Source organism: Chrysochloris asiatica, unplaced genomic scaffold (genome assembly GCF_000296735.1).
Source record: "Chrysochloris asiatica unplaced genomic scaffold, ChrAsi1.0 scaffold00182, whole genome shotgun sequence".
Taxonomy (NCBI): domain Eukaryota; kingdom Metazoa; phylum Chordata; class Mammalia; order Afrosoricida; family Chrysochloridae; genus Chrysochloris; species Chrysochloris asiatica.
Window position 1 is genome coordinate 6,411,171 of NW_006408700.1, and position 25,112 is coordinate 6,436,282.

A 25,112-nucleotide genomic window follows, 5' to 3' on the forward strand; every position below is an offset into this window, starting at 1 on the left:
CCTGTGTCCAGGACCTTCCACTGTGACCCTGAGCACTTGGCCGTTGTAGCTGAGCACCATCTAGTTTCTGGTGGTAGGTTAGTGGAGGCTGTGGTTCTCCAGGGCCCCAGATAGTGGTTGTGTTGTTTTTTATAAGACAACATTTACATTGATAAGGTAACCTCTATTCCAACTGAATCTTAATATTGTCTCAAAGGGCTAAGATGGTTATTGCAACTTTCAAATCTAGCTTAATATGGGTCTTTCAAAGTAGAACTTAATTCTGAGATGTCCGGCTCTGGAGAGTCTAGACTGAGTTACTAGGGAACTGCATACTATTTGTTTTCTCTCTTCCTAGTGAGTAATTTGGACCCCTGGTGTGGCACTGTAGGATCAGTATTGGACTAAGAACTGCATGATTGGCAGTTCAAAACCATCAGCTGCTCCTTGGAAACCCGGTACAGGGTCGCTATGAGTCAGAATTGACTCGACAGCACTTAACAACAACAAGTGAGTGATTTAGGGGCAGTAATTGTTCTGTGGTAACATTCTCACCTTGCATATGGAAGACCAGAGTTCAAATCCTGGTCAAGGTTCCTCATGAACTGCCGCCATCCTCTGTCAGTGGAAACTTGCGTGCTGCTGAACAGGCCCAGCAGAACTTCCACACTAAGATGGACTAGGAAGAAGGATCCAGCCATCTACTTCGGAAATCAGTCAATGAAAATCTCATGGACCTCAGCAGTGTGATCCGTGCCATTTGTGGGGATGGCACAGCACTGCCTGGCAGCATCTCAGGGGGTTGGCATCAGTCAGGGGTCAACTTGACAGCAGCTAGGAACAACACCTGCCCAATTTAGCTCCAGAAGGTGGGAACTTGCTGGGAGCCTCACATACACGATGGAAGAATAATCTTATCAAAACAATATTAGCAGCCAGCATGTAATTACCCCTGGCTAGGTGGAGCCCTAGGGTGGTGCTGTAGGATAAGCAGTGGACTACTAACCCCAAGGTTGGTGAGTCACACCTACCACCCACTCCTTAGAAACCCTATCCAGGGTTGCTGTGAATCTGAACTAGTTTGAACGACACTCAACAGCAGTGGGTATAGGACCTGTTAGTGCTACGCACTAAGCGCCTTTCATTTAAGCCTCATTACAAACATGTGAGGCATCAACTCCTTTATCCTTATTTATAAACTAGGATCATTAAACTTAGAGATTAACTAAGTGAGACAATGGATTTAATAGTGCTGTAGCCAAGGCTGTCTGATCCCAAATCCCCTTTGATCTTAACTATAGGAGTCCTGGTGTGGCGCTGTGGAATAACGCATTGGACTGCAAGGTGGGTTTGATCCACAAGGTTGGCAGTTCAAACTCATCAGCTGCTCCTCAGAAACCCTATACACGGTCACTATGAGTCGGAATCGACTCGACGGCACTTAACAACTTAACACGCAACCACTTGTCTTCCCGTTTGACATACTATGGTGGCTCGCATGTTGCTGTGATACTAGCAGTAGCGTAGTGGTTAAGAATCGGGCTGCGAACCCCAAGGTCAGCAGTTCGAAACTACCAGCTGTTTCACAGGAGGAAGATGAGGCTTTCTGTTCCTGTAAAGATTTACAGCCTCGGAAACCCTGTACAGGGTCGCTATGAGTCGGAACCGACTCCACGGCACATAATCACCACCACCATGCTACTAGTATTTCAAATACAAGCAGAGTCTGACCTGGTAGACAGCTTTGAATAAGCTTTGACTAATGAAAAGCCTATGGGTCACCACAGAGTAATGTGTGAAGATGAGCCCCTGGCTTGGAAGGCAACATAGGACACAAAAACAGCCCACAGTCATGATGGTGCCACTGTTTGGTTCTGTTGTACGTGGGGTGGGAGCCGACTCTGAGGCAACGGTTAGCAGCCACATTAGACTGTAGCAATGCTGAGTGCTATAAGATGCATTGTTCCTGCATTGTAGCAACTGATTTTTTTAAAGCCACATCCAAGGATGTACTCACAAGGGAGAAAACGGACTTTTCTTCTTTCAGCCCAGCAAGAGGTTAAGCCTTTAATCCCACCTGGTGTAGTGCTGTAAGATAAGCACTTGACCACAAGGTCGGTTTGAGCCACATAATCAGCAGTTCAAACCCACCAGCCACTCCTTGGAAAACTTATACAGGGTTGCTGAGTTGGAACCGACTTTACCATACTTAACAATAACAACAACAAGTGATGAAGCAGATGTAGTGGGGGCAGGGGGTTCGTCTTGCTCAGTTTCCTGATTTCACTGGGACGGGCTTCCTCAGTAAGCCACAGTTCACCCACTGGCCCCTTTGCATGAGGGAGTCCCTCGCTTTGGGAGGTTTGGTTTCTTACAGGTGTTTCTGTTGGGGGTATTCCCAACCGCTTTGATGCACGTTAGGACAAGTCAGTGTAGAAGATAGTTCACTGGGCTGGAAGGAATGACTAGTGAAATAAATGAAGGAAAACTGTTGCTGTCGATGGTGGCTGCCAGCGAGCAGGCTGACTTTGAGGCATGAGCTCAGTTTTTCCCCTGGGTTTAGGCAGACCTCATTGTGTCAGAGAGATGGTATATATATATATATAAAACTACTTTCAAATGCTTTAGAGAAGGAGATTTTACTGTTCTCTGTAACCGCATGTAACTTCTAGGCAATTATTTCTGCTAGCTAACTGGAGACTCCCACCTGGCAATTTTGAATTCATTTCTCATTATTTTCCCTTAAGTTGAAATGCACTAAGAATTGCTCAGTTGCTTGTTGCTGTTGTTGTTAAGTGTTGTGGAGTCAGTTCCAACTAGAACAACCGATGTTTCTGTCTAGTGCTTATCCTACAGTGCCACACCAGGACCCCAACCCTACTTGCTAGAGGGGCCCAAATTGTTCTGCTTGACTATTAAGACGAGGGGGTGTCATGAAAGAAAGGATCCAGGGGCGCTTTCATTGGGTTAGAGAGAGACAGGAAGTGAGCTCCAGGCAGAAGACAGTGTGAGTACAGGGTGATATCCTGAGACCAGGAACCATGACAAGGAGAACTTCTGAAATCTCTGTAAGTGTCCTGCCTTTGATTGGCTAGTGCCTCTTTCCCACTGTGCAAACACTCAGAAAGAAAAGACTCTGTGTGCTTGCTTACTGGGCAGCAAGGAGAAGGAGGAGCAAGAGAGGAGAGTGGATTGGTTCTAGGGGGCTTGGACTGAGACTTCCTAAGGGGCAGTGGGGGAGGCGGCTGCTAGGTATGGAAAGGACACAGGCTAAGAGAAATGCTTGGAGAGTTATTTGGGGTCTCAGAAAGAATCCTGACACTGAGCAATGGAAAACTATAGGAGTTGCTAAGAATAGTAGTACCATGGTCTTGAACACATTTGCAAGCTATTATTTTGGTTCAGATACAGCATGCTGACCCAACCCTGGTAAAACCTCTTGGGCTCTGGTTTTCATACCCCTTGGTGTATTTCTGTCTGTTCTATTCTGTTAGAAAATGGTTGTTTTATTTTATTTTTCCTTGTTTTTAAATTGTGGATTGAGTAAAGGTTTACAGAGCAGATCATCAGTTTTACACTTCACAACTCCTACACTTCGTTTCATCTCATTGATTGTGGGCCCCTCCATGTAACATCAATTATCCCACTCCCGCCTTTCTTTCCCGCCCTTTTTGAACTTTTACCCTTGGGTCAATACAGTCCTTTTGATCTCAAATGGTTGATTATTCTAAGCTTTGCATAGCTCACTAGTGTTATTGTTCTTCTTATAGATCTATTGTTTGATTGAAAACAGAGCCATGGGATTTAGTTCATTTCCAGACTGAAGGGGTGACCAGGGGCCATAGTCTGTCTCAGTAAGCCTGGTCTTTTTCATGATTTTGAATTTTGTCCTACATTTTCACCCACTGTATCCAGGATGTTCTAATATGATCCCTTTCAGAGTAATTGGTAGCGGTAGCTGGGGGGTACCATCTACATCTTTTGGTCTCAGGATCATGGAGATTGATGTTCACGTGGTCCTTAGTTCATTAGACTAATTGTTTCCATGTGTCAAAGATTGTTATTTTATATAGAAAGAAATAAAAGGGGAAGAAGAGAAAATAGATTTCCTGGAATAGGTGGGCTTTCCAGTGGGACTTTAGGAAACAGCTTATTTTAATTTAGAAGGCAGGCAACAACAAACGTAAGCAAAACTAAGAACGAGGGAAAAAGAGGTAGACCTGGGGCATAGTGGGTTATACATGGGACGCGTAACCACAAGGTCAGCAGTTCAAATCCACCAGCCACTCCACGGGAGAAAGACGAGGCTTTCTGCTCCCGCAAAGATTTACAGCCTTGGAAATCCTATACAGGTCACTATGAGTTGGAACTGACTAGAGGACACACAACCACCACCAGTAAAGAGACATATTATTCCAATATCATGCATCTTTTATTCATTCAATAGCTATTTAATAAGTTCCTGGCTATGCCCAAGAAGCCCTGGTTAAGTATGGGACTGCTAACTGCAATGTCAGTAGTTCAAACCCACCAGCCACTCTGAAGGAGAAAGCTAAAATTGCCTGCTTCTGTTAAGATCACAGCCCTGGAAATCCTATAAAGCACTACTACTGGTGTGGCACTGTGGGAAATGCGCCAGACTGAAAAGCTGTTTGAACTGCAAGGTTGGTGGTTCAAGCTCACCAGCTGCTCCTTGGAAACCCTGTACTGGGTCGCTATGGGTCGGAATCGACTCGACGGCACTCAACAACAACAACAACAACTTTGCCCTACAGGGTCACTATGAGCCAGAATTAATTTGGGGATAATGGGGTTGATTTGGTTTTGCTTCTAGGCCTACGCACTGAACTGTTTGCTATGCATGAAGCATATATGAATTACATGTGTGCATGCCCTTGGCCACCACCCATCTGTCTGTTTGTCATGTCTGTTTGCTATGAAGCTGGAAACTCTGCCATCAGTATTTCAAATATCAGCAGGGTTACCCACCCTGGACAGGTTTCCGTGGTGCGCTCAGACTGAGTCAGACTAAGAACAAAGACCTGATCGTCTACTTCCAAATATTAGCCAATGAAACGCAGAATATTACTGGGAGAGCTGACAGGTGAGCCCCCTAGGTTGGAAAGCACTGTGTTAGCTGTAACAATAGGATCGAACATGTCGATGATCATGAATTTCATCCTGCTTAACACAGGTCCTCATGAGTCAGAGATGACTTGATGACAAGTAACAACAGCTGCCCTCAGAGAGCCCAGGGGTGACCAGGGAGCTGAGTTCTGTAGTATAATGTGGACGGAGGGAGCCCATACTGTGGGCTCAGAGGAGGAAGGGCTTGGGGAGCAAGGAACCTGAGCACCGGTGGGACTCTGTCAAGCAGAGCTGGTGGGAGAGTATGGGGGAAGAGCCTGGTCAAAGACACAGGTTGGGGAAGAGCAGGGTACAACTTGGAAGAGACCTGCATTAAAGCAGGCAGGATAGGGAATGGAAGAAAGTTGTGTAGGAGCGAAGATCAGAACCCAGATGTGGAGGTTTTTGACTTCCTTCATTTTATGTTAATGAGGAGTCAATGGAAGCCAGGTGGCTGGAAGCTGTGGTGTAGGGGCTGTGGGTAAATCTATTTCTGCTGCTTACAGGAAATGATCAACTGTTCTTTATCTGTGTAATTATCTGTAAGGCCAGACATCATCAGACCAGTTCAGGCTGCGGTGTAGCTGCTGCCGAGGAAACGGGTGTGGGTAAGAAAGAAGTTATAAAAGTCAGGGACTTCTAGACCCAGAGAGGGAGAGGGGCTGTGTGCTGACGACAGAGGGGCAGGCTTGTGGGGTGTACCCTTTGGTTGTCTGATGATGCATGGAGGAGATTGTAATCATGGCAATGAAATGGTATACCATAGGATGAATGTAAAGCTAATGTTCTCCCATGTAAACTATCACTTAATTCACAATAAAAACTTTAAAGCCTAAAATAAAATAATTCAACAGAAGGAAAAAAAAAGTCAGGGACAGATGAAAACTGAAACGTCCGCCAGTACATGAATGGAGAAGCAAAATACAGTTTATATTTACAGTGGCGTGTTACTCAGCAATAAAGGGAAATGAAGTCCTACCACATGCCACAACATGAGGAACTAAGAGAATTTCGTTTCAAAAAGGCAAACATGGTATAATTTCACTTATATGAAATGAACAAATACATAGAAAACAAAGCTTATGCATAGCTATCAGGGGTGAAAAGTCGTGGGGGGCTGAGGAGGGAGATTTTGTTTAGAGGACATTGAGTTTATGTTATTGCTGGAAAACTTTGCAAAAAGAACAGTGACAAAATTGTACACCATGGAGAAGGAAATTGTAATGGTTAGGGTTCTGTGTTAACTCAAGTAGGCCAGGATTTCCAGAGGTTTAGCAGTTGCCATGCACTTATTCCCAGGGCGATGAAGCCAAATACAGGCATAGTTAGCGCTGATGAGTGGCTATGAGCAGCCAATCAACTGAAGGGATGCTTCCTTGGGGGTGTGGCCTACTCCCAATGTAATGGACATGTGGGAGGGTTTGTCTCTCTCTCTTCTGCTGGGGACCTGGAACTCTACAATTTTAAGCCATTTTCTTGATAATAAACTTCTTTCTAGATACATATACATGTTTCACTGGTTTTGCTTCTCTAGAAAAGCCAGCTCAAGACAGTAACAAATGCCACTGAATTGTACAGGTGGAAACTGTTGAATTGGTGAAGGTTTTGTATATTTTCACCACAGTAAAAAAATTACAGGAAATAAGAACAAAATAAATAAGAAACAAGAAATTGCCCATTGGGGCTTGTAAGAGAGACAGACCTAAACCATTAAAGAAGTAACTAGAAAAGTCAGGGACGTTGCTTAGCAAGGCCATAGGATGATATAAATGGTGACTTCTTCTAACCCTATCTTCTGACAGTTGTGATCTGCATCTTGCTAGCCCCAGCTCATGCATCACTACCTTATTATTTGGAAGCCGAACAACCTCTTTTTATGACTAGTTGGCACATTAAGCTCTATGGAACTGCCTGGAAGCCTGTGAGCTTTAAGATTCACAAGGAGCCACTGTGTTCTCTGGATAACATCTTTGCCTTGCCGCTGATCTTCCACACTGTGGAGTCTATACAACTAAGTGCAGTGATTTTGAACAAATGTGTGGGAAGATACAATCCCAGATAATCATGACCAAATTTACCAGGTTTCTAAAGTGATGGTGCTTGGTGTGGTGCTGGAGGATCAGCACTGGACTGGTAACCACAAGGCTGGCAGTTCAAACCCACCAGCTGCTCCTTGGAAACCCTAAACAGAGTCACTATGAGTCAGAAGTGAATTGATGGCACTTCACAACAAGTGTGCCGGGGTCTTGCCTCGACATAGTTGTGTCGTTCACGAGTGTTTGGTTCATGAGGAGGGGAGATCCAGCGGCGATAGGGATAGCGAAAGAATACACAAACAAACAGAAGAAGGGAGACAATGAGGCACCCCAAAGCCAGGGTGGATACATCACTGGTGGGCAGGCTTGGGAGTACAGGCATCATGGCCTCTGCAGGCAGCAACTCACTGCCCTGCAATATTTACTGCATGCCTTCCAACCCGTAATGCACCGCAATCTTTACTCCATGCCTTCCAACCAGTAATGCACAGCAATCTTTACTCCAAGCCAGTAATGCACACCTGGGGAGGCCCTGGCCTCTGCTTTATTTAGGGGAGGAGTTTCACACCAAGCTGGGAGGGACTTAGGCAAGGTACAGCTAACATCAGTACTTTTCCAGACATGCAGGTAACTTTACATCATACTTCACTGGTTCGAATCCCAGGCCAGCAACTTGGATTCTCAGGCCCAATTAACATATCTATAACCCCTGAGGTCAGTTGGGGGAAGGTGAGAGTTCTTCAGGAGACGCCCAGGTGAATGGGCTGCATCTGGAAAAGGGATTAGGGAGGATGGGTTCTTTGTCTATAGAACAAAGAACCGAGAAGTAGCTAAGATATTTTTAGTTAATCCTTTTGGAGAAAGGCTTGACCTTGCAACCTTTAGTCTTAGGCTTTAGGAAAATATCACATTTATCTGTGGATTCTCAAAGGCTCCAGTGTATTAATTTAATATATAAAATGAAAGCAATTTGCCATAAACTGCCAGTGGCCTCACTTGTTACATTCGGGCCTATAGGGCCTCGAACCTCTGACCAGTCTGACATGGTCCACAACACAAGTGGTGGTGTTGTTTTTAAGGTGAGCAAACTCATAATTACAATAAATTGTTGTTGTTAAGTCTTGTTGAGTCGGTTCTGACTCATAGCGACTCTGTGTAGGATTTAAACCCTTGAGTTTAAACCAACCTTGCAGTCTGGTGCATTAACCCACAACGCCACACCAGGACTCATAAAAATAAATAGTATTGCCGACCCTCTGCATAACAAGTCAAGAGATAATGATATACTGAACCCAAATCAAATCATTTGCTACTGAGTCTATTCTAGTCCATGACAATTCCATGTGTGTCAGAGTAGAACTGTGATTTGTAGGCCTTCTAAGGGTTAATTTTTGGAAGTAAGTCTCCAGGCCTTTCTTTCTTCGGAGGCCCCTCTGGGTGGACTTGAACCTCCAATCTTCCTGAACTGAAATTAAGGATAGACAGATATATCATCATCTCTTAACTCATCATGCAGAGGATCAGCAATACTTTATAAACAGGTGTTTACAAGTGTAGCCACAAACACGGTACAGTTTAGGGCCCTCATTGACAGCACCCCCTGAATTCCCAGCCGGTAGTCAGTACCGCCTGCTAACCTCATGAAAAGCTATTGCTTTAAAAAGCATTGCTACATTGGTTTGAATTCTTCATGGAAATTTCCAGAAGCCTGTTGGCATCTGGCCAGGCTATACACATCCCTGGGAAGTGATTCAGCCCCTCTTGTTGGATAAAGCTTCAGCTCTGTCCAACAGACCTCTCATTAGCCCACCCCATTTAAGAGAGCCTCTTTCTTGCTACACTATAGTCTCATTACCCTTTTCACTTCTGGAAATTCTCCTGTTTGTTTGCTTCTTTATTACCTTTCTCTCCTGGTGAGAACTAAGTTTCTGTGAGCAGGGATTTTGTGCCTGGAGCAGTTGGGAATCTATGTTTTCCTTCTTCATTTGTTCTCTCAGAGCCACTGCGGGGAGCTTGGGGCGGGCTTTTGGCTTGGCCCTCTTTGGAGTGTGACCTTCAGAAGATATCCCTCATCAGCCTCCAGACTTCTTGATCCTCATCATATGTTAAGCATTAAATAATGTAGAAATTAGAAGTATGGGCTGCTTAAATTGGTGCTCATTAACATTTATGGTGCTAGGTAAATGTACTTGCCTTTTCAATGACAACTTATATGTTTTTGTTACATGGAATTCTCTCTCCATATATAGAAGGATTAAATTACATCCTGGAATGTGCTTCATCTTGTTTTCTAAATTTAGTATGCTTCTCAGTGATAAAGAAACTGGAAGGCCGGTAGCAAATGACAATGTTCTTTATCCAAGATCACCAGGAACACACCCCCAGTGGAACAAATTGGGTTTATTATGCATTGCATAGCGAAAGAAAACACACTATTGAGAATTTCAGGACATCTCAGTAAGAGGGTGTTGTTGTTGTTAAGTGCCATCTAGTCAGTTCTGACTCACAGTGACCCTGTATAGGGTTTTCAAGGAGCAGTTGGTGGGTTTGAACTATCGACCTTGTGGTTAGCAGTCCCTTGCATATCCTACAGCGCCACATGAGGAAAAGGGCCTTAGGGAGGAATTTGAGCTTGTGTTGGGGGCTTCTGAGAAGGATTAAGGAGGGGTAATTTTGATCTGAGTTGGATACTGTTAGTCAGTGGGGGAGAATTCTATGACTGGGTATCTTAATATTTATTATCAACATAAAACAAAACTCCCCACTGATAAACAACATCATGATAAATGCAAAAAAATGAAGTCTTCAAGGATTTCATTTTACTTGAATCCATGGTCAATCCATGGAAGCAGCAGTCAGGAAATCAAATGACGTATTGCATTTGGGAAAATCTACAGCTAAAGACCTCTGTGAAGTGGTCACAAGCAAAGATGGCTTCTCATTTTGAGTCATGTCATATGAGGAAATGAAGGTCCTGAAAGCTTTACTTCTTCATTGTCATTAAGGGTTACTCTAGTTTAAAGAACCAGCTCTTTTCAGTTGTGTTCTGAGTTCCTTCCAACCTGAAGGGCTCATCTAATAGCACTGTATCAGACAATGCGCCATTGCTCTTCCTAAATTTCTCTGGCCAGTTTTAAAAAGTAGACTGCTAGATCTTCCATCCTAGTGTGTCTTTGTCTAAAAGCTCTGCTTAAACTTGTCCCTCATGTGTGACCCTGCTTGTATAGAAAATACTGGTGGCATAGCTTCCAGTATCACAACAACACACAAACCACCACAGTATGACAAATTGACAGATGAAGGGTGGATTCACTGTACTACAATCTGTTAGCTTCATTCTGTTTGATTCCCAAATGGTCTCAAATTTGACCTTTCATTTACTTGCTGTGTGACCTTGGGCAAGTTATTACCTAATCTCTGTTACTGAAAATGTAAAATGATCATAAATGTATCTGTAAGTTTATTGAAAGGAATAAAACCAACTGAGAATAGAAGCACATTGCTTGAATGTAATTATGTGGTAGCTCAATTATTCTTACCAGACAACTGCCTCTAAGTAAGATGCTTGGAGGGGTAAAAAGAAATAAGTGAGTTTCTTTCTGAAAATAATTCTTGGGAAAGGGCTGATGCCGATTGTTGTTGTTAGGTGCCATTGAGTTAGCTCCAACTCATAGTGACCCAATGCAAAATAAAATGAAACACTGCCTAGTCTGGCACCCCCTAACTGTTAGGCTTCAGTCCATTGCTTCTACCACTGGGCCAGTCCATCTCGTTGGGGGTCTTCCTCTTTTTTGCTCACCCTCCACTTTACTATGCATGATGTCCTTCTACAGAGATTGGTCCTTCCTGATAATATGTCCAAAGTATGAGAGGTGAAGCCTGGTTATCCTGGCTTCCAAGGAGCATTCTGGCTGTATTTCTTCCAACACAGATTTGTTTGCTCTTTGGCAGTCCATGGTATTTTCAATATTCTTCTCCAATACTGTAATTCAAATGCATCCATTTTTCTACAGTCTTCCTTATTCATGTCCAATTTTCACATGCATGAGGCTATTGAAAGTACCAGGTTTTTGTTTTTTTTGGGTCCATCTTAGTCCTCAGATTGATATCTTTGCTCTTGTGCAGCAGACTTGCCTAATGCAATATGTTGTTTGATTTCTTGGCTGTTGCTTCCATGAGTGGAGCTAAGCAAAATGAAGTCTTTGTAAACTTCAACTTTTCTCCATTTATCATGATGTTATTTATTGGTCGAGTGATGAGAATGTTTGTTTTCTTTACTTTGAGATGCAACCCTTACTGAAGGCTGTGGTCTTTGATCTTCATCAATAAATATTTTAAGTCCTCTTCATTTTCAGCAAGCAAGGTTATAACATCTTCATTATCTCAGGTTGTTAATGAGTCTTCCTCCAATCCTGATGCCTTGCTCTTTTTTATATAATACAGTTTCTGGGATTATTTACTAAGCAATCATATTGAATAAGTATGGTGAAAGGATTCAGCCCTGGTGCACAGCTTTCCTGATTCTAAACCATTCAGTATTTCTTTGCTCTGTTAGAAAGACTACTCCCTAACCCCTTAAAGTTTTTATTGTGAATTGAGTGAAGGTTTACAGACAAGATCACCAGGTTTGTGTTCAACAAATCATACACTTTGTTTCATTTTAACAATACAATCCCCTCCCTGCAACAACAGTTATCCCACCCGCCCCTGTGGTTCCTATTTCTGGTCCACCCACCTTCCCAGCCCTTCTCAACCAAGTCCTAAGGTAAATGTTGCCATTTTGATTTTGAATCACTGATTGTTTCATCATTTACAGTGAGCAGACCTTACTAGTGTTGTTGTCCCCCCTTATACCTATCTACTGCTTTGCTGACAGTTGGGCCATGAAGGTGAGTTCATTTCCAGACCTGAAGGGTGATTGAAGACCATGGTCTCAGGTTGCCCTAGTCTCTTTCTGACTAGTAAACTCAGTCTTTTCTTTTTTTTAAATAATTTTGAGTTCTAGCGAATGATTGCCTCTTGGTCTATGTACAGATTCCTCATAAGTACAATCAAGTGTTCTGGAATACACATTCTTCACAATGTTGTCCATAGCTTGTCATGATCCACACAGTTGAAAGCCTTTGCATAGTCAATAAAGCAGACGTAAACAGCTTTCTGATTGTTGGAAGGATTATTTAGTTTGAATTCAGAGAGCTGTGTTTTCAACCTGCCTTCTTCATGATTCAGTTGAGTAACTTTTAACAAGTCTCTAAATCTTGTTGAGCCTCAATTGTTTATTTATAAAATCAGAATAATGATATATGAGCCTTTGCAACATTCAGTGTTACTGTGAGAGTAAAAATATTCTTGCGTGAAGACAACTTATGCCAAAGCACTTTGAAAAGGTGTATTGCATTCAATGTAAGGTGCGCCTGACCCAAGCCATGGTATTTTTCAATAACCTTGTATGCATGCGAAAGCTGGACAGTGAATAAGGAAGACCATAGAAGAATTGATGCTTTTGAGTTACGGTGTTGGAGGAGAATATTGAAAGTGCCATGGGCTGCCAAAAGAACCAACAGATCTGTTTTGGAAGAAGTGCAGCCAGAGTGCTCCTTGAAGGCCAGGATGGCCAAACTTTGTCTCTCATACTTTGGACATATTGTCAGGAGGGAGCAGTCGCTGGATAAGGATATCATGTTTGGTAAGGTGGAGGGTCAGAGAAAAAGAGGAAGACCCCCCAATGAGATGGATTGGCCAAGTGGCAGCATCAATGGACTTAAGCATGGCAACAGTAGTGAGGTTGGCCCAGGATCGGGCAGTGTTTCATTCTGCTGTGCATAAGGTCACTATGAGTCGATACCAACTCATTGGCACCTAACAACAACAACAACAACAACAACAACAACAATAATTAAGAAATTTAGGATTGGTGGTAAATTACTTTAGAAAAATTGCCTTTAGAAGGATTTCTATAGAGCATATTCATTTTGTTTGTTTCTCCTTCTTCTTTATCTCCTCCTCCTTCTTTGTGAGATATAGCAACCATAAGTTCTGACTTTTGGATGTGCATGGTGGAGGTGGTGGTTATGTGCTGTGGAGTCAGTTCCAACTCATAGCGACCTTGTACAGGGTTTCCCAGGCTGTAAATCTTTATGGGAGCAGAAAGCCTCATCTTTCTCCCACAGAGCAGCTGGTATTTTCGAACTGCCAACCTTGAGGTTAGCAGCCCGATTCATAACCACTACACTACCAGAACTACCATATCACCATATAATTCCATCCAGACAAAAATAAACTTTCCATCAACTAGAAGCTTCCATCATGTTCCTTTCCAGCCAATACCCCTTACCTCTGAGGTCACCACTGTTGTGACTTTTGTCACCATTAATTGTTGTTTGTTGTTGTGGGCTGTCGAGTCAGTTCCAATTCATAGTGCCCCTGGATAGGGTTTCCAGGAGCAGCTGGTGGGTTTGAACTGCTGACCTTGTGGTTAGCAGTCCAGTGCTGATCCTACAGTGCCACTCTGGCAGTCATTATGAGAACAAAAGAAGCCAGACGAACACGAGCATACTGCATGGTGCTGTTTGTATGAAGTGAAGGAATAGGTTGGTTGTGTGTAATAGTTGTTCTTTTTTTTTTAATGGTGAGCAGTAGTCATTTCTTTGAAATATGCTATGGTTTTATTACCTATACAATGTATTCTACTATTGCACATTGGGATGTTTCTGGGTTTTGGCCATTAACTTTTTTTTGTTTATTTGTTTTAGAACAACTCAGCAAAATAAAATTCCGGTTTATTGTTGGACAACATTGTTTCACACATACATCAAACAGGCCAAAAAATAAATAAATAAAAAAATAAACAGCAACTTCATAAATAAAAAAAAAAAAAAAAAAGGAAAAAACCTTTATCTTTGTTCTTTTTTAACCATTGCATACAAAACAACTACTTAAAGTACAGCTAGGTACATACACAAAAGAAGTTACTGGAATGGTCAGAATAAGATTGTAATTTTTTGTTGTTGTTGATTTTGCTTTTTATACAAGTTTTTTTCCTCCTTTGAGATTATAATGAACATGGTCATACCACAAGTAAAGTCAGAATTAGGGCAGACAAGGCTCCAAAGACTGGTTTGTTCATCCGAGATCATTGAAAATGGCTAACCCCTAACAATATATACAAAAATATAAAATGTAAATAAAAAATATAAATAAATTTTCCTTTTTTATACATTTAAGAAAAAAAGCAGGGCCTTGGAAGTTTTGGTTATTTTTTCTCCCCTGTTGCAAATTCACATGTGGTTTTGGTTGGGTGGTGTTGAGCCGCTTGTTATCTGCGGGTGGCGCTGCCCAAAGTGGGCGGGTGGGACTCTCTACTCGAAGGTGACCACCTTTAGATTCTGAGATGGGAAGTGGAGGATGAACAGGTCACCGTGGCCTTTTTTAATTTAACTTTTCCTTTTTTGCTGTTTAGTCATCCTTGTCGGTATTCTGCTTCTTGGTGTCAACATCATCATCCTCATCATCTTCAGCTGCCTCGGCTTCGTCTTCTTCATCTCCATCTTCTACCTCATTGTCAGCTTCCTAGTCTTCATTTTCCTCATTAGCCTTCCCATTAGCTGGTGCATCTATTCCATTTTCTGTTTCCTCCACAACCTCCTTCTTCTCTTTTAAGTCCTTGATGGTGATCTCCGAGCTGACGTGGTGGGGCACGCAGGTGATCCGATATAGAGGAAGACAACGAGAGCAGGAGCTCGGGGACTCTGATGAGAGAGCTGCGGGAGTCGGTGGTGGAGGAGGAGCACGGCGGAGGAGGCTGCCGGAAGCAGGGAGCCAGACCCGGAACAATGCAAAGATGGCTTTTCAGAGCAGCCGGTGGAGCTGGCCATTACGTTTTGAAGCCTGCTTGTATAAATCTACTATAACCTTTCTTATCTTTTTATATTGAACCCTGTTACCTAGAAACTATTTTGACCCTGATAAGTAATATAAACGCTGCAGAATAATACACTGGACTGCAAGGTCATTTTGAACCCCAAGGTTGGTGGTTCAAATCCACTAGCTTCTCCTTGGAAACTCTAGACTGGGTTACTCTGAGTTGGAACCGACTCGATGTTACTTAACAACAACAAACTTATATGAAACATCAGTTTTTTCTATTAAAGCCTCCAAACTTACAGGTCACAGTGATAATTTCGAATGGCATGATTCTATAAGTAAATCACAATGTTACAAAGCAAAGTCTCTGGCACTTTTACCTTGACACACAAGCTGAATAGTCTACAGGAATGTCTTTCATACTGCAGGTTGGGAACCGTTAATGTGTTGTAAAAAAATTTTTTTTAAGTTAGAAAAATAGAATCTATTTTAATTAATATCAAACTCGTTGGACTTTGAAAGGATAAGTTATTGTTTCAGTCTCAGCCAATCATGCAAATGTTTTCTGAGTTGCAATAATACAGGGAAAATAATCCCAAACCTTGTCTTTATGATGTGATTCATATTCCTGACACAATGCTTAAATTACTTTAATAGGATTAAGACTTGCTCATGGAAACTAGTTATCTACCCACCCAGCTGAATATCAGCTGAATAAATGTTAAGTGCAGTCAAGTCAGTTCTGACTCATAGTGACCCTTTATAGGGTTTCTGAGGAATGGCTGCTGGGTTTGAACTGCTGTGTGCTCAGTAATGTAGTGCTTATTCTACAGTGCCACAACAGGACTCCAGATGAATGAATGAGTGGTATTGTTGTTGTTAAGGGCCGTCATAGTGACAGATCTGACTCATAGGGACCCTATATAGGGTTTCCAAGGAGCAGCTGGTAGGTTTAAACTGCTGACTTTGGGTTCACAGTCCAGTGCAGAGTCCTACAGTGCCACACTGAATGAGTATCAGTCATTAACTTGTTACCTTCATTCAAGCATTTCTGTTCTTTGCTTCTGTAGTTTGCCTAACAAGAAAACCAAATCAGTTGCTCTCAAGTGGATTCTAATTCATTGCAGCCCCCTGTGCTGGAGAGTAGAACTGCGTTTTGTTTTAATTAGGTCCATAGGATTTTCTGAAGTCCTACTGTGGTGCTGTAGGATAAGCACTGGACTGCTAACCATAAGGTCGACAGTTCAAACCCACCAGTCACTGCTTGGAAACCCTAGACAGGGTTGTTTATGAGTCAGAACTGACTTGATGGTACTTAACAACAACAGCAACAACAATAGGGTTATTCTGGCTGTGGCCTTCTGGAAGCAGATCTCCCAAGGAACCTTTGGGTAGGTTTGAACTGCTAGCCTTTAGGTTACTAATCAAGTGTTTAACCAATTGTGCCACTTGGAGACTCAAAATCTAACAATAACTATCTTCTTTTTCTATAAAATGTCTCTACCACATGTAAACCTTTGAATTGTTCACTCGTCTGTCTATTTGCCAGATTGTTATGACTTGCTAAACCATTGAGAATCCTGGCCCAGCTAAGTTAACCTTAACTATCACAGATAGTTAAGATAGAACCTTAATAGAACCTTAACTATCACAATAGCCAACACTCATAGAAATAACTGTCAAGAACTCAAATGACATACAGCGTTGGGCAAAGCTGCTTCAAAAGACTTCTTTTAAGTCTTAAAAGCCAAGGAAACTTGATGACTTAGGTACGCCCTGTCACTTTGATGATTAAGATGCTTATGACCTAACCCAGTTTTCCAGTTGCTTCGTATGCATGTAAAAGTTGGATAATGAAAAAGGAAAACAGAGGAAGGCAGTCAAACTCTGGGGTTGGTGGCGAATATTGAATATGCTGTGGATTGCCAAAAGAACTAACAAACCTGTCTTAGAAGAAATATGACTAGAATGCTTTTTAGAAGTAAGACTTTGGCTTGTTTACTTTGGACACATCAGAAGAGACCAACTGTCAGAAAAGGACATCATGGTTGGTAAAGTAGAAGGTCAGAAAAGACAAGACAATGTCTTCTGTGACATTGATTGACACAATGCTACAACAGTGTGTGGAAACATACCAGAGATTGTAAAGATGTCCCAGGACTGCGCACCATTTTGTTCTGTTATATACAAGGTCACCAAGAGTTGGAGCCAACTCAATGGTACTAACAACAGCTTTACTTCCAGAAACACTTGAAAGGGGCATTATGAGCCATTCTTCCTGCCATGGTTAACCCACTTGTAACTTGGAAAGTGGGTTCTTGGATGCTCACTAGTGTTCTCTGTCAGAGTGTGACTATGATGATGCGTTTGGTGGTGGGTGGTGGGGTAGGATGATCTACAACACAGCATCACAAGTACTGTAGGAAGGTACAGATCAAGAAGACAGCCAGTGTCCATCAGGACCTGCCAGGCTTTCAGCCTAGCTTTGATTCTTCATCCCACTTGCTGATTCAAGTGGGGAAATAAACTTAAGTTGATTCTGATCATAGCACCTCTGTGAGTCAGAGTAGAACTGTCCCAGAGGGTTTCCAAGGCTGTAATCTCTCAGGGCCGGGCAGTGGTTCATTCTGTTGTGCATAGGGTCGCTATGAGTCAGTAGCGACTCGATGGCACCTAACAACAACAACAACAACAATCTTTATGGAAGCAGACTACCATGTCTTTTTCATACAGAGTGACTGGGGCGTTTGAACCACTGAACTTTTGGTTAGCAGCTGAGTACTTAGCCACTGAGCCACCAAGGCTGCTTAAACACCCTGGGGAGGTAAGGGATGATGTAGTTGAGTGATTGGTGAAAAGTAGTATTTGAAGCCTTCAAACGTACTGAGCTAGGACAGTGCTTCACCTTTTTAGCATGTAAACTTGCCCTAAAGTTGCATTTCAGTCCCTTGGTGGTATAAACTGTTGATGTGTTCAGCTACTAACTGAACAGTTGGAGGGTTGAATCCACCCAAATGTGTTTGTAGCCACCTATTTCTCAAAAATCAATCATTAAAAACCCTTTGGACTAGAATAACAAGGAAGCTGCAAGCCACCACATAACATGAATGAAACTTGAGGACATTATGCTGAATGAAATTAATCACAAATGGAGAAGTACTGCATAGGATCATTATTGCAAAAGCTTAAAAGAAGTACCCACATTAAAGGGGGAAAACAATTCTTTGTTGGTTACTGGCATGTAGGGGGTGGGGTGAGGGGGAGGGACGGGAAGGTAGAGCACAGGGTAGCGAATAGACACAGAATAGTTTGGATGCTGGGGGGCAATACACAAGAAGCAGGAGGGGAATGGAAGAAAAAGGCAGATGGGAGAACAGTTAGGCAGGTTTGCATGGGCTAAGTGAATCAGGCATAAATAATGATGTATGCACAACCTTGGAACAACAGAGTTCTGGGATACAGACATGGTTTGAATGGGTAAAAGATGGAAAATAATGTTAAGATGCTTGGCTGTCTTTTGAACCTTGGTTTCCCTTGGCGACTACTGTAAAATAAACATTTGAGGGGGAGAGAAAGGAATAGCCAGAAACATCACCTTTGAAAGCTTGTAAGTCCATCTTCAGCCTATAACTGATTGGAATACCTAAAATGGAGCTAGAACTTGCCCAGGGAAGGAGGCTTCCTGTGGAGCCTTTGCATTGCATAAGACCATAAGTGGAAACCAGATCCCCATCCAGAATTTTCTGAGGTGGGAAATTTCCTCTTGAAAGGACAAGTAGACCAGCCTGGAGCAGCTAGAAGAACAGAAGATACTTCTTGAAAGAAAGACCAGCAGGAAAAATCAAAAACAATCATGGCAGTTCAATCGACTACTACAAGAACAAGCAAGTTGTTTGCCAGGGAGCCATCAGGGCAAGCGGTCGGGTCCCCTCAGGACAAACCCCCTTCCAAGACTGAGACTCAAGGGGAATACACAAGCAGGCATGTGGTCTTGCTGGTGACCACGTTGGTCTACCAATAAGGGGAAGTAGGGGGAAAACAGCATTGAAATGAGCTAAGTCCTACCCCATTCAACAGACTCCTGTTCACCTGGATTGAGACCTGGTTGACTAGCAGTATGGTGAGACCTGGGGACTCCTGGGCCCAGGGACATGCCCACAGAGGACTAGAGCGGAGAGTGAAGCATCCAGCTGATATGAAGTGAGGGAAGATGGACAAGAACACCCATACCTGCAGATAGCACCCATTTGACCTTCAATGGCTTCAATGGCTGGATAATCAGAACTCAACTAGAGGAAGAAAAAAGAGGTAAAAAGAGTAATCTGCTACAATTTGATGAACTTGACCTATACTTATGGATGTAGTAGCTCAAAAGAGGGAATGAATCTTTACAGTGAGGATCATTCCCACCCCCTCAATACACAGGGTTGACAGGGATGGGCAACTTAGACATTGGCTACCCAAAATGGGGGGACTACAAAGGCACGAAGTGATTGGCTTACAAGCTTTCAAGAGGGAGCCTAGTTTCAGAGGGTACAGAAGAAGGTAGGAGCTCCACTGAGTGGTTTCCAGCCTGTCTGGATGGGACTGATAGAAGGTGATGTGGATAAGACTCTTGTGGTTCAGTAGTGTAATTGCTATCAGGACTGACTGTGAGTGTTGCAAATGTAAAGATAGACATTTTGTAACAAAAGGAGGGGAGTGGTTGACTTTGCAGTCCAGGAGCAGAGGACCTTGGGACCATCAAGGGAGAAGAGCAGAGTGTGGGAACCTATCTAGAGAAACAGTGACACCTGAGATGGAGGCAGAGACAATGACGTGGAGAGATGGAGTGGCTGGGGAACCTGGACTCTGGGAAAGAGAGGGGCTGCATGCTGATGGCCGGGGGGTGGACTTGTGGGGTGTACTCTTTGATTGCTTAAATGGTTGTATATTCCTGAGTGCTTCAGTGTTTATATAAAACAAAACAAAACAGAGGGAATGGAAGCAAATGCTGTTGTTGAATGATGGAGGGGTCTGTAATCTTGCAATGAAATGAAATACGATAAGATGAATGTAAAGCTGATGTTCTCCCATGTAAACTATCACCCAATTCACAATAAAAACTTAAAACAAACAAAAAACCCCTATGGACATTCTACTCTGTAACCCAAGAGGGTATCATGACTCAGAATTGACTCTATGAAACTGGTTTCTTGTTGAATGTGTGGAAATCAGGATTGATCATCAGCCATCTAGGAGGGGGCTTCTAGGTTCACGGGTCAATGGAATGAAAAGATAAAGAAAAATTTCCATGTATTTTGAAGCCCCTGTGTATGCACAACTACTGAGAGGCAATGTGTAAAATACATCCCCCTTAAACGAAGGGAGACAAATGTCTGGAGTTTCCTAGAGAAGCAAACCCAGAGACATATGCATGCAAAGCAAATGGAGGAAATAAGGAGGCAAAAGAGCTGGATAGAAAATTTCAAAGTGCAGCTCAAGAAGGCAAATATAATAAAATATGCAAAGACCTGGAGTTAGAAAACTAAAATGGAAGAACACACTCAGCATTTCTCACACTGAGGAAACTGAAGAAAAAAAATCAAGCCTTGAGTTGTAATGTTGAAAGATTCTATGGGCATAGTATTGAATGATGCAGAAATGATGCACAAGAAGATGTAAGAAATACAGAGTCTCTATACGAAAAAGAAATGGTCGATATTCAACCATTTCAAGAGGTAGCATATGATCAAGAGCCAATGATACTGAAGGAAGAAGTCCAAGGTGCACTGAAGTCATTGGCAAAGAGCAAGGCACCAGGAATTGATGGAATACAAATTGAAATCTTTCAACAAACTGATGCAGCACTGGAGGCACTCACTCAGCTGTGCCCCAAAATTTGAAAGATAGCTACCTGGCCAACTGACTGGAAGAGATCCATATTTGTGCCCATTCCAAAGACAGGTGACCCAACGGAGTACAGAAATCATCAGACAATGTCATTAATAGTGCATGCAAGTAAACTTTTGCTAAAGATAACTAAATAATGGCTGCAACTATACATCCACAGGGCCAAGCCAGATTCAGAAGAGGACGTGGAATGAGGGATATCATTGCTGACATCAGATGGATTGTGGTTGAAAGCAGAGTATACCAGAAAGATGTTGACCTGTGCTTTATTGACTGTGCAAAGGCTTTTGATTGTGTGGATTATGACAAACTAGGGACAACATGGCAGAGAATGAATATTCCAGAATACTTAATTGTTCTTATGAGTAACCTGTATGCAGACCAAGAGGCAGTTGTTTGAACAGAACAAGGGAACACTGAATGGTTTAAAATTAAGAAAGCTGTGTGCCAGGGTTATATTCTTTCACTATACTTATTCAATTTGTATGTTGAGCAAATAATCCGAGAAGCTGGCTTATATATAGAAAAATGTGGAATGAGGTTTGGAGGAAGACTCATTAACAACCTGTAATACGCAGATGATACAATTTTGCTTACTGAAAGTGGAGAGGACTTAAAATACTTACTGACGAAGATCAAAGACTGCAGTCTTCAGTATGGGTTTTACCTAGTGTGAAGAAAATAAAATTTCCCACCAATGAACCAATAAACAACATCCATATAAATGGAAAAAAGATTGAAGTTGTCAAAAACTTCATTTTGCTTGGATCTACAATCAACACTCATGGAAGCAGCAGCAAAGAAATCAAACAACATATTGCATTAGGCAAATCTATGGCACAAGACCTCTTTAAAGTGTCGAAGAGCAAAGATGTCAGTTTTAGGACTAAGGTGTGCCTGACCCAAGCTATGGTATTTTCAATAATTTCATTTGTATGTGAAAGTTGGACAGTGAATAAGGAAGACCATTGAAGAATTGATGCATTTGAGTTATGGTGTTGGAGAAGAATACTGAAAGTGCCATGGGCTGACAAAAGAACAAATAAAGCTGTGTTGGAAAAACTACACCTATAGTCCTCCTTGGAGGCTATGATGGCCAAACTTTGGCTCTCATACTTTGGACATATTATCAAGAGGGACCAGTCAGTGGAGAAGGAGATCATGTTTGGTAAGGTGGAGGGTTGGACAAAAAGTGTAAGACCCCCAATGTAATGGATTGGCACAGTGGCAGTAGCAATGGTTTAAAGCATAGCAATGATTGTGAGGTTGGCACAGGTCCAGACAGTATTTTGTTCTGTTGTTAATAGTGTTGCTATGAGTTGGTACTGGCTCAATGGTACCTAGCAACAACAACAGTATCGAGAGAAGTTTATTATTAAGGAAATGGCTTACAATTGCAGAGCCCTAAGTCCTCAGTGGAAGAGAGAGAGTCTTTTCCTCATGTCCATTATATTGGGAGCAGGCTTCGCATCCAAGGAAACATCCTTTTAATTGATTGGCTGCTCATAGCCACTCATCATAGAATTAATTCTGTCTGTATTAGGTTTCGTCATCATGGGGATAAGCACATCTCAACTCTTAAACCATGGAAATTCTGGCCTAGTCAAGTTGACACAGAACCCTTCCTATTACAGTCTGTCTTTGTCAACTTGAAACCTATAAAGTGTAAGCAAATTCTTGAAATAAAGAAAATTGTAAAGTCATACTTGGTGCCTAACATGATATAAGTAAAACACGAGCAATCAAAAATGCACTGGCCCCATTTACATCTTGTATGTCACAAACGAACAAAACAAAAGGATTTGAAGCACACATGTAAAAAGACAAAACAAAACAAAAATAAATTCATTTCAGTCCATGTGCCTAGAGTCCATGGCTGCTCTGTCTCTCCATGCCACCCTTCTGCCACTGTTTCTGCTGGCACCACTTTTCCAGGCAGTGGTCTCAGGCTTCACTCATGTTCTTCCTTCTTGATGATCCTGGGGTCGCCTGTTCCTTAAATGAAACATAACTAACTACTCCCTCCTTTTATTTACACAGTTTTGACAATCATAATTAATCCTACTAACAATGACTCACAATTGAAATCATAAAATTCTATCAGGACAAACCTCCAGCCCTTTCACCAGCTCCATCTGGAAAAGAAGAATATTAGTCAGCAGGGATTCTTCTTTGTCCCCCATTCTAAATCTAAGCATACCTATGGGAGCTTGTAAGCCAGACACTTCATGCCTTTATAGTCTCCACTTATGATAGCCAATGTCTAAATAGCCCATCCCTATCAACCCAGTGAAGGAGCTCTGGTAGCGTAGTGGTTACGAATCGGGCTGCGAACCTTAGGGTCAGCGGTTCGAAACTACCAGCCGCTCCGCAGGAGAAAGATGAGGCTTTCTACTCCCGTAAAGATTTACACCCTCGGAAACCCTGTACAGGGTCGCTATGGGTCAGACCCGACTCGATGGCACTTAACAACAACAACAACATCAACCCAGTGAGCTGAAATGGACTGGTATTGGCCATTTTGAATCTGACCAACCACATGCTAGCAATGACAAACTGAAGAGGAATGGTGTTTCATTCATTGTCAAAAAGAACATATCCAGATCAGTCATGAGGTACAATGCTGTCTGTGATAGGATAGTATCCATGTGCCTACAGGGAAGACCAGTTAATACCACTATTATTCAAATTTATTTACCAACCATTAAAGATGAAATAGAAGAATTCTACCAACTTCTTCAATCTGAAATAGATCAAACATGCAATCAAGATGTATTGATCATTACTGGTGATTGGAATGCAAAGGTTGATAGCAAAGAGGAAGGATCAGTAGTTGGAAAATATGGCCTTGGTGATAGAAATGGTGCTGGAGAACACATGATAGAATTCTGCAAAACCAATGATTTGTTAATTTCAAATACCTTCTTTAGACAGCATAAGAGACAATTATACACATGGACCTCACCAGACAGAATACATAGAAATCAAATAGACTACATCTGCAGAAAGAGACGATGGAAAAGCTCCATATTATCAGTGAAAACAAGGCCAGGGGCAGACTGTGGAACAGACCATTAATTGCTCATATGCGAATTCAAAATGAAGCTGAAGAAAATGAAAACAAGTCCACGAGAGCCAAAACATGACCTTGATTATATCCCACCTGAATTGACAGATCATCTGAAGAACAGTATTGATACATTAAGCACTAAGACCGAAGACCAGAAGAGTTGTGGGATGACATCAAGAACATCATATATGAAGAAAGTGAAAAGTTATTAAGAAGACAAGAAAGAAGGAAAAGATGAAAATGAATGTCAGAAGAGACACTGAAACTTGCTCTCCAGTGCAGAGATGCTAAAGCAAATGGAAGAAATGAGGAGGTACAAGAGCTGAACAGAAAATTTCAAAGATCAGCTTGAGAAGATAAAGATAAACATTACAACATAATGTACAAAGATTTGGAGGCAGAAAACCAAAAAGGAAGAACATTCTCAGCATTTCTCAAGCTAGGGGAACTGAAGAAAAAATTCAAGCCTTGGCTTTCATTATTGATGGATCGATTCTCTGGGCAAATTATTGAATGATGCAGAAAGCATCCAAAGAAGATGGAAGGAATACACTGAGTCACTTACCAAAAGGAAATGGTTGATGTTCAACAGTTTCAAGAGGTAGCATATGATCAAGAGCCAATGATATTGAAGGAAGAAGTCCAAAGTGTATTGAAGGAATTGGTAAAGAACAAGGCACCAGGAAATGATGGAATAAAAATTGAAATCTTTCAAGAAAGTGAGGTGGCACATCTATGTTAAGATATTTGGAGGACAACTATCTGGCTGACTGACTGAAAGAGATCCATGTTTGTACCCATTCCAAAGAGAAGTGACCCAACGGAATGTGGAAATCATCAGAAGATATCTTTGATATCCCATTCGAGTAAAGTTTTGCTAAAAGTAATACAGAAACTGCTGTAAGCATACATTGACCGAAAAGTTCCAGAGGTTCAAGACAGATTCAGAAGAGGCCATGGAACGAGAGATATAATCCCTGATGTCCTATAGATCTTGGCTGAAACAGGAAACATCAGAAAGATGTTTACCTATGCTTTATTGACTATGCAAAGGCTTTCAATTGTGTGGATCATGACAAGCTATGGACAACATTGCAAAGTATGAGTATTCAGGAACACTTAATTGTGCTCATAAGGAATCTGTA

At 42.1% G+C, this 25,112-nt stretch overlaps 1 protein-coding gene across 1 annotated transcript in view; it reads left to right on the top strand.

Annotated features, from left to right (window-relative positions):
* Positions 1-5,136: 5,136 nt before the first annotated feature.
* PPP1R14C (protein phosphatase 1, regulatory (inhibitor) subunit 14C) overlaps positions 5,137-25,112 on the top strand; it is a 181,192-nt gene continuing 161,216 nt past the window's right edge. Inside the window, exons 1-3 of the mRNA XM_006872082.1 lie at positions 5,137-5,173; positions 14,602-14,702; positions 14,803-15,002. Coding sequence (XP_006872144.1) covers positions 5,137-5,173; positions 14,602-14,702; positions 14,803-15,002 — 338 coding nt within the window. The remainder of the gene's footprint in view (positions 5,174-14,601; positions 14,703-14,802; positions 15,003-25,112) is intronic.